We start from the raw sequence: 9,847 nt of genomic DNA, 5'->3' as shown, positions 1-9,847 counted from the left end.
GTATCAGTTTATTTTTCCGATTGAACGATTTTTTGATATCGTTACCTGGCAGATTAAAAAGTGGAGGACCTAGTACAGCTCCCTGTGGCACACATCGCTTGACTTGTTATCAACTAGAGAAAGTATCATTTACTCGACATTAATGTCATTGCTGATAAATTTTTTCAACTTCTGTAAGAAATTCGAATGAGAAAGAATCGAATGCTTTTGATAAGTCTAGTAATGCAGCCTCAACAATTTTTTATTGTCTACTTCCTGATTTACGAACTAAATCGTACTGATTTACGAACTAAATCGTACTGATTTACGAAGGTATGTACGTATTTGGACTCTTTATTAAGATTTCAACTCAATTACTGCAATGGAAATTCAGCTATCAAGCTGCAATCATTTAGTTGTCGTTTATTTTTACCATATCCTTGCCGGGGAGTGAAAACTCAATGGACGATTTTTCTATATTTGCATATCAGTCGTATTCAAACAATAATTATTAGTTGTTGTACATTTTGACTTTTTTCAGTTCATATGGCGTCAATAGACGAAAGCTATGATAGCCATAATTTTGGTGAGTTTTTTTACTAATCATAAATGAAACCCTACAAATTAAAAAAAATACAACTAGTATGTTTTCAGCTATGTTTCTGAATACATTGACACCCAAATTCTATGTGGCACTTACTGGAACGTCATCTCTGATCTCGGGTCTAATATTAGTGAGTATAGTATTATAAATAAGTCAATTTAAGCTTTAAATCATGAATGATACCCTGATCAACAAGAGCTAACAAAGAAGTCCATTCAAAATGGTTACATAATCTAAAGCTGCGAAAGCAATTGCTATGCGGAGATATTATTGTCTCACTTTTTAAATAGCTGAGTGAGCTAAGATTTAGCGAAAAGCACAATGAGTGGTAGACCATTTTATATCACCTATCCGGACTAAGATTAGCTTCGATCTTCTTCGAAGTTGTTTCCTCTTCCTCAGAGATTGTAGACTCATGCAGAAAACGAACCAACTGAAAAATCACCCTCTGATATTGTTCACGAGGGACGTCTGAAGGGTTCCTGATGCTATTTTCAGCTAATGGTCTCGAGATTGAAATGTGACCCCCAACAGGTTTTCAAACTGCAACTCCTTACATTTATGGTATTCCTAACAAATAGTTTCCAGCTGTATACGCGAGCATGTTATAAATTCACCTTTGCTTTGCTTTGCGCGCACTGCCTGGTCTGTACATCAGGCAGTAAGCGCAAAGGAAAGCAAAGGTGAATTTATAGCATGCTCGCGTATACAGCTGGAAACTATTTGTTAGGAATACCATAAATGTAAGAGGAGTGTACCATTTGTACATGTTCAAGGAGTCTTTAGATATGCGGATACCTTTTAAAATAATTTTCGTTTAGCAGACAGACCTTTACAGACAGCACTGTTGATTACTCGCCGTGTTAATATTGCGTCTAAGAGCTATCCGCATCGGTGGTAGCAAGAGGATTCTTGAAAAATTCTAACCACGTCTCTGAGAAGATGATCTGCATACTCAGTGGGGGTTAGAAAAAGGTTTAAGGTCGTCTTGAAAAAGCTTCCGCCAGGTAGTTTTCGGAGGTTCCAAATGGGAATTTGCACGAACTCAAGGGTGGCATCCGGAAGTGCTGCTTAGCATATTGTCAAAGCCACTTTAACAGCTGTCCTTGTATAAGGAGGGTATGTCACTGATTGGAGGTCAGGATAAAATTTTCTGATGACAAAAATGGGGTTTGAAATTGTCCAGTTTCCTTATAGGAGTTTCTTATAGAGCCGACGTTTCAGATGGTTAGAGGACGACAATGTGTATAGAAGCTGATTAACCTTTATGCTTGGTTGAGCGCGGAACTTTTTTTCCGCATCAGAAGCTCCATGCTTCTTTAGCACGCAAGGAGGCGTCCTATTCTCATGGAAACTTCCATATCAATATCTCCGTATAGCTGCATCGAGTTAAATTGAGTTGGAAAAAGTTTCGAAGTGTTCCAGATGTCAAGATTGTATGGCCTTCTTCAAGGGAGTACTTCGTTTCGCTAGAGTTAGCGTACAGAGCAGAAATAGTAAGAGCTTTCACTAGTGTTGGCTGTTGGCTAAGGCATCTTCGATAATTACAATGCCAGCGTAACCACGTTCTGCAATATTAGTGTCATCCAAAGATACCCTCAAACTTCCGGTTTCAAGTGCTCATATGATGTTCTTTAACAACAAGGACATTTAGGATAACTGACGGTAGTCGGTGGCTCAAGCAGATTCGCCAGATACATTAGCGGTTAACGCTTTCAACGGCATCCTTGATAAACTCGACAGTTGAGACAGGCAATAGATGATTGGGCAGCTTAACTTCTTCAACTTCATGCGCAACTTAGCGACCGTATTTGAAAGTTTTGAACAATCAATACGACCAATAACTCAAAAAAACTTGTTAGAATCTGATTTTCAAATGGTAATATTTATCTTTCTAAGATACGTATAAAGGATTCTCTATATAAAAAATTCTCTATTATTTGCGAAGAATTGTCCTGGTAGCAGACAGACCTTTACAGACAGCACTGTTGATTACTCGCCGTGTTAATATTGCGTCTAAGAGCTATCCGCATCGGTGGTAGCAAGAGGATTCTTGAAAAATTCTAATCACGTCTCTGAGAAGATGATCTGCATACTCAGTGGGGGTTAGAAAAAGGTTTAAGATCGTCTTGAAAAAGCTTCCGCCAGGTAGTTTTCGGAGGTTCCAAATGGGAATTTGCACGAACTCAAGGGTGGCATCCTGAAGTGCTGCTTAGCATATTGTCAAAGCCACTTTAACAGCTGTCCTTGTATAAGGAGGGTATGTCACTGATTGGAGGTCAGGATAAAATTTTCTGATGACAAAAATGGGGTTTGAAATTGTCCAGTTTCTTTATAGGAGTTTTTTTTAGAGCCGACGTTTCAGATGATTAGAGGACGACAATGTGTATAGAAGCTGATTAACCTTTATGCTTGGTTGAGCGCGGAACTTTTTTTCCGCATCAGAAGCTCCATGCTTCTGTAGCACGCAAGGAGGCGTCCTATTCTCATGGAAACTTCCATATCCATATCTCCGTATAGCTGCATCGAGTTAAATTGAGTTGGAAAACGTTTCGAAGTGTTCCAGATGTCAAGATTGTATGGCCTTCTTCAAGGGAGTACTTCGTTTCGCTAGAGTTAGCGTACAGAGCAGAAATAGTAAGAGCTTTCACTAGTGTTGGCTGTTCTGGCTGTTGGCTAAGGCATCTTCGATAATTACAATGCCAGCGTAACCACGTTCTGCAATATTAGTGTCATCCAAAGATACCCTCAAACTTCCGTTTTCAAGTGCTCATATGATGTTCTTTAACAACAAGGACATTTAGGATAACTGACGGTAGTCGGTGGCTCAAGCAGATTCGCCAGATACATTAGCGGTTAACGCTTTCAGCGGCATCCTTGCTAAACTCGACAGTTGAGACAGGCAATAGATGATTGGGCAGCTTAACTTCTTCAACTTCTTGCGCAACTTAGCGACCGTATTTGAAAGTTTTGAACAATCAATACGACCAATAACTCAAAAAAACTTGTTAGAATCTGATTTTCAAATGGTAATATTTATCTTTCTAAGATACGTATAAAGGATTCTCTATATAAAAAATTCTCTATTATTTGCGAAGAATTGTCCTGGTAGCAGACAGACCTTTACAGACAGCACTGTTGATTACTCGCCGTGTTAATATTGCGTCTAAGAGCTATCCGCATCGGTGGTAGCAAGAGGATTCTTGAAAAATTCTAACCACGTCTCTGAGAAGATGATCTGCATACTCAGTGGGGGTTAGAAAAAGGTTTAAGGTCGTCTTGAAAAAGCTTCCGCCAGGTAGTTTTCGGAGGTTCCAAATGGGAATTTGCACGAACTCAAGGGTGGCATCCTGAAGTGCTGCTTAGCATATTGTCAAAGCCACTTTAACAGCTGTCCTTGTATAAGGAGGGTATGTCACTGATTGGAGGTCAGGATAAAATTTTCTGATGACAAAAATGGGGTTTGAAATTGTCCAGTTTCTTTATAGGAGTTTTTTTTAGAGCCGACGTTTGAGATGATTAGAGGACGACAATGTGTATAGAAGCTGATTAACCTTTATGCTTGGTTGAGCGCGGAACTTTTTTTCCGCATCAGAAGCTCCATGCTTCTGTAGCACGCAAGGAGGCGTCCTATTCTCATGGAAACTTCCATATCCATATCTCCGTATAGCTGCATCGAGTTAAATTGAGTTGGAAAACGTTTCGAAGTGTTCCAGATGTCAAGATTGTATGGCCTTCTTCAAGGGAGTACTTCGTTTCGCTAGAGTTAGCGTACAGAGCAGAAATAGTAAGAGCTTTCACTAGTGTTGGCTGTTCTGGCTGTTGGCTAAGACATCTTCGATAATTACAATGCCAGCGTAACCACGTTCTGCAATATTAGTGTCATCCAAAGATACCCTCAAACTTCCGGTTTCAAGTGCTCATATGATGTTCTTTAACAACAAGGACATTTAGGATAACTGACGGTAGTCGGTGGCTCAAGCAGATTCGCCAGATACATTAGCGGTTAACGCTTTCAACGGCATCCTTGATAAACTCGACAGTTGAGACAGGCAATAGATGATTGGGCAGCTTAACTTCTTCTCCAATTTCATTCGCAACTTAGCGACCGTATTTGAAAGTTTTGAACAATCAATACGACCAATAACTCAAAAAAACTTGTTAGAATCTGATTTTCAAATGGTAATATTTATCTTTCTGAGATACGTATGAAGGATTCTCTATATAAAAAATTCTCTATTATTTGCGAAGAATTGTCCTGGAAGTACACATTAGCTAATAATTGATTTCTAACAATAATTGATTTCTAGCATAGTTTTGAGATCTTAAAGTAATTTTTTGGTTATTTACTTTTACAATTTTATAAACAAGTAAATAATATAATTATGGATAAACACCAAGTGGATAAGGAACAGGATCAGATAGATCCTGTCTTCCACCTTGCCCTTTTGATTGTAACACAAGACATTTTTATAATAATAAAGTAGAACAGGGTTTTAATCAATATTTAAATTCAATTTATGAGCAAAAATTTTCTAGAGCTCTTGATTGTTAACTGAAAACGAGCCCTGTTTATAGTATAATTTTGAGAATTCTGTTTTGGAAACGATTTTCAGTTTCGGGTTGAATAGGCCCTACAAACTTCAATTAAAAATAGCTTACTTGTGCGGAATTGGACCGATTTTCCTTCACGATTGGTTTTGCAGCTAGGTTCATTGTAATTTGTCGGGTGTTTCTACCTGTGGAATTGAAGACGAACAGGTTACTGCAGAAAACGTCAGAGCGCAGCTTGTTTGAGACCTAGTTTCAAAAGTTCTTTAAAATGAGGATTGTATGCTGTTAGAATTTAATACTTTAAAACGTATCATCGGAAGATTTTTTTGCAAAGTGATCAGATTTTATTGTTGTTGTTATTGTTTTAAGCACCATTTACAATCTCAACAGTGGCAGAAATTTAAAACATAAGTTTTGAGATTTTGCCTTAACAAAGTTCAGATAGTATGTTTCAACACAAAAGAGTTCATTCCGCTCAACAGCAACGGCATGCAAGAACGATGGTCTTCCAAAACTCGAAAAACGTTTAGGAACAAGTAAGTTGTAAATACATTGGGATCTTCTAATCATCGAGCTTCAATTAATAAGTTCCGATAGTTTTAGTGAGAGTTTGTCAGGCTGATGTACAAAGCTATGCGCATGCAGAATGAATTGAATGCGTTGCTTATTTGGAAACCAGCGTAGCTGCTTCAGGTGGAGAAAATGACAATAGAAAGATCAAACGTACAGCAGAGTTCTTTATGGCTAGCAAAAATTTGAGAGACCACAATAAAGCGAATTACAGTAATTCACACGTGATAGCAGTAAAAGTCTAATTATTTCTATTAGGCCGGATGTTGTAATTCGATCTGGAATTGACCACTTTTTACGGAGATAATAAAAAGAATTCGAGCAAACAAAGTTGAGCTATCATTGCCGAGTAAGTTGACAAGAAATATAACAACTTAGTAATTTTAATTGTTCGGTCTAGTCACCAATCATCTGGAAGACGTAAAGACCACGTTTAATTTTACAATTCTACATTTCTGAATAATCATATACTCACTCCTGTCCGCAATTTCAGTTTAGCACTACTGAACAAACATTGAGCGGAAACTAAAGTACTATCAGAAATGCATTGACTGAGGGTCGAATCGAATACAAAATAAAGAACGGTATTTTCTGCGTAGAAATGATAATCTACTTTCAGTTTTTTTAAGTTTATCTTCTAAAGGCAGCAGAAAACAGGAAGAAAGTCAAGAGCCAAGTACCGACCCTTGTGACCTACTAATTCTAATTTTAACACCCCCCAAAAGGTAGCCTTTGTGATAACACGTTGCGAAAGATTTGAAAGATAATTTTTGATGAACTGTATGACCGCAGATTGCAAACCAATAGCTATTATTATATAGCTTTTATTTGGGTACTCAATGGCAAAATTATTTCAAATGATTCCTGTTTTTCAACCGGAATGTTGCTGTTGGAGGAGTGCGTATTAGTCACATTCTTGAATTGACTTGTATGAAGGTTCAGGCTCTTGGATGTTCGGGAAAATGCTTTTCCTTTTGCAAAGTATGTTCGGAGAATCCTCAGAACTGCATTCAGACAACTTGCACCGACAAATGAAACCATTTACATAGGCAGCTCTTTGAAATTACAAGTATTAAACTTACCAAACAGCAGATGTTAATTAATTAATAAAAGTGCCGAAGACCGAAACAATATTTTTTCAAAATTTGAGATGTCTTCGTTTTTTCAAGAATTTTTCGATCATAACTAATGTCAAATTGTATTGTGGCTCTAGCTGATAGTTAAGGCTTCAGTTCAAGCTAGGGATTCAGGTGTACTTATAATTACCTTTCTTTTCTCAAACAGTTAAGAATTATAGAAATTGGGTCATTCCTGTAAGTTGACAGTGACATTTTGTGAGCAGATATTCGAGTGGTGGTACTTCAAGCGATATGGGACGTCTTTCATTGAGCAAATGTCGCTGACTCACGTGGCACCCTGGCTGGGAGGAGATGTGGTACCCGATGACCAGTCAGCTGCTGGTGGTTCTGGATCAGAAGCCGATGCAAGTAGCTTTGTTGGGAGTGGCAATAACGCGTTGCCAGCGCCAGCATTACAAGGTTGACCTTTTGGCTTTGCTATTGAGAGATGACCTTTTGGCTTTGCTATGAAAATTTGCTACCTATATAGTAGCATTTTAAAGTGTGCTTAATACTGGTCTGTAACACTTGACGGGTTGGTTCTTTTTGCAAAATGTGCCTCCTATCCATTTTTAGTATAGAACATACTCTGTCTCAAATAGCAGCAATGAAACATTGATAGGGTTTCAAGGAATATGATTGCATCAACGGATGTAAAAACATGTATTAAAGAAAGCTCTTATGAAAAATACTTAAAATGAAGATGGCTAGTTAACCAGGTAAAGAAAAGGCAGATGATCTTGTGTAAATGTGAGTGGAAGTTCTGTCAATCAATAAAAAATGAGAAAGGAGTTACAATGAATTTCCCTTTTATGTTGAATAAATGATTGGGGATAGAACAAAAATGAATCCGTCTATTTGTTCACCTTTTAAATTAGAGAAAACTATATGCCCTCTATTTAAAAAGAATTCCACTGCAAGAGAATGACTGCACTTCTGCTCCTCCACTTCTAAAAAGAATGACTGCAAGAGTAATGATGTTTCTTTGTATCTACAGAGTGCAAAGTATGGCGGAATCCGTTGAACCTGTTGCGAGGAGCAGAATATAATCGGTACACCTGGGTCACAGGGAGGGATCCACTGACATACTACGACATGAATCTATCGGCACAGGATCATCAGACTTATTTCACGTGTGACAGTGATAACTCCAGCAGTGGAAAGCCAGGTGACAAACTCATGTACAGTGCGTGGCGAGAGGTTAGCCAGGATGTGCGCATCAAAACGGCACACGACGCTCTCCTCCAACAGCCCGAGTTAGTAGAAGACAACAAAATATGGATAGCCAAATCATGCCGATTATTACCTTCGATAGCGAGCTAATATGTGCCCTGAATTGAATTCTCCGGCGACAAGAAGCTGAACTGTAAAATTATGCAGTTATTTAGTCCGGATCTTCTGTGATTTTTCTTACGACTGATTTGACTTTTCCAGCTACATTTTTGCGGTCGACTTATTGATTTTTGGTGATCTAAGTTGCTAATAGTCGGAATTTTAAAAGCTGTGGCGGCTGATTGGCGACATATTATTACAAGTTCAAAACAGAATAGCCCAAGAGTTGTGACTGTTCACAGAAAATGAAGATCTTGAGGCGAAACATAGGGTTGTCCAATCTTATTGTGCACGGCTAACGGACAGGGGAGATTGATAAACAGGGAATTGAAAACAATATTGCGCGCAGGAGTTCACTAACAGGTGGAGGTTCGCCCGGTAAAAAACTAAGGGTTATATATTCGGCCACGTAACTACAGATGTGAATATGAATGCGAAGCTCGGCCACTAAATTGGTTGATTTATGATTTTAAAAAGTCTCCAAGTAGATTTATCAAATTTGATTACGGGATGGGAACCAGAAGCAGACGGACCTTTATCTACAGAAATTTATTTACCTTGCTGTGTTAATTAGAAGACGATAGAATTGGGGCTAACTAGTTCGTTTCTGAAATTGAAACTTCACAAATTGATTGGTTTTCATTTTGAGTGGCAAAAGTCCGTCTGCTTCTGGTGGCAAAAGATAAAATTACGGCTTCCACATAAAGATACTAGTTTTTCGGTGTTCTTGCTATTGCTACATAATGCACATTTGCTGTTGCAGCTGTGTGACAGCGCAGATTCTGCTGGCAGAAGAAGAAGCAATCACAATTCTGGACTCGGAGAAGTTGTTCAAAGAGGCACTTACCTATGCTGATCAGAATTACAAGAAGTCTTCAGCTTATACCCATACACCCGAGTACGAAGCCATCAACAGTGAGTAATGCGACCATTATCAACTAAACAGTGATCCATGGGCAAAAAATATTTGATGCACCAATGACATAAACCATTTTTAAGGTAGTGATATTTGTAATTATAGGGTGCCACAAATTTTTGAAACTTGAGTTGTTTCTTTCGTCTTTCAGTAAGACATCCGAAGTATTGCGCAATCAATTTCTTAATTTATAGATTTAATGTACGTTATTATAGCTTTGAAGCTGAAGCTGAGGGTAGCTATATTGCGGTGCTCTTGTTTTTACAATCCAAAGTGTTTAGATTGTATTGATGTGCGGTAGGTGTGTAAAAATTTTCGGTAAGTGAGCAAAGTTTTCTGATCACTTGCGACTTTTTCGAAGCAATTTTTTAGGTTTCATACTACTTTTTATATAACAATTTGTTTTGTTAAGTAGTATGACAAAAAATCGAGAAATTTCTAACTATCTTAAGTTTTTTGCAGTTTTTCGTTTTAACTATAATATTAGTCAAATGCCTAGCCTATTGTGGCTTGCCTATTGTTTTACGAGCTTTTCAATACTCTTGTGTGCGTAAAGGACGATTTTTTGGCTTCATGTGCTCTTGTAATATTAAAAAAATGCAGCAATTTACTAGTTTTTAATAGCCGCCGTCAGCCTCTGAAACGGCTATTATTTAGGTGCTGTCCTTTTTTAATTCGCTTTACCTTTTCATCGCGTTTTTGTTTTACATAAGTCACGATTTTCGCGTTTGACTTCTGACTTACTTCACTCACTGTTTCAACTGAATGGATTTT

At 38.0% G+C, this 9,847-nt stretch overlaps 1 protein-coding gene across 1 annotated transcript in view; it reads left to right on the top strand.

Moving 5' to 3' along the window:
- Positions 1 to 524: 524 nt before the first annotated feature.
- LOC142341375 (suppressor of tumorigenicity 7 protein homolog) overlaps positions 525 to 9,847 on the top strand; it is a 32,758-nt gene continuing 23,435 nt past the window's right edge. The window contains exons 1-5 of the mRNA XM_075392306.1: positions 525 to 565; positions 634 to 713; positions 7,050 to 7,245; positions 7,823 to 8,081; positions 8,921 to 9,072. Of these exons, the coding sequence (XP_075248421.1) occupies positions 526 to 565; positions 634 to 713; positions 7,050 to 7,245; positions 7,823 to 8,081; positions 8,921 to 9,072 (727 nt within the window). The 5' untranslated portion in view covers position 525. The remainder of the gene's footprint in view (positions 566 to 633; positions 714 to 7,049; positions 7,246 to 7,822; positions 8,082 to 8,920; positions 9,073 to 9,847) is intronic.

The sequence above is a fragment of the Convolutriloba macropyga genome, chromosome 1 (genome assembly GCF_964194025.1).
Source record: "Convolutriloba macropyga chromosome 1, txConMacr16.3, whole genome shotgun sequence".
NCBI lineage: Eukaryota > Metazoa > Xenacoelomorpha > Acoela > Convolutidae > Convolutriloba > Convolutriloba macropyga.
Note: the sequence above shows the minus strand (reverse complement) of the source record. Positions and strands in the feature narration are given on the sequence as shown.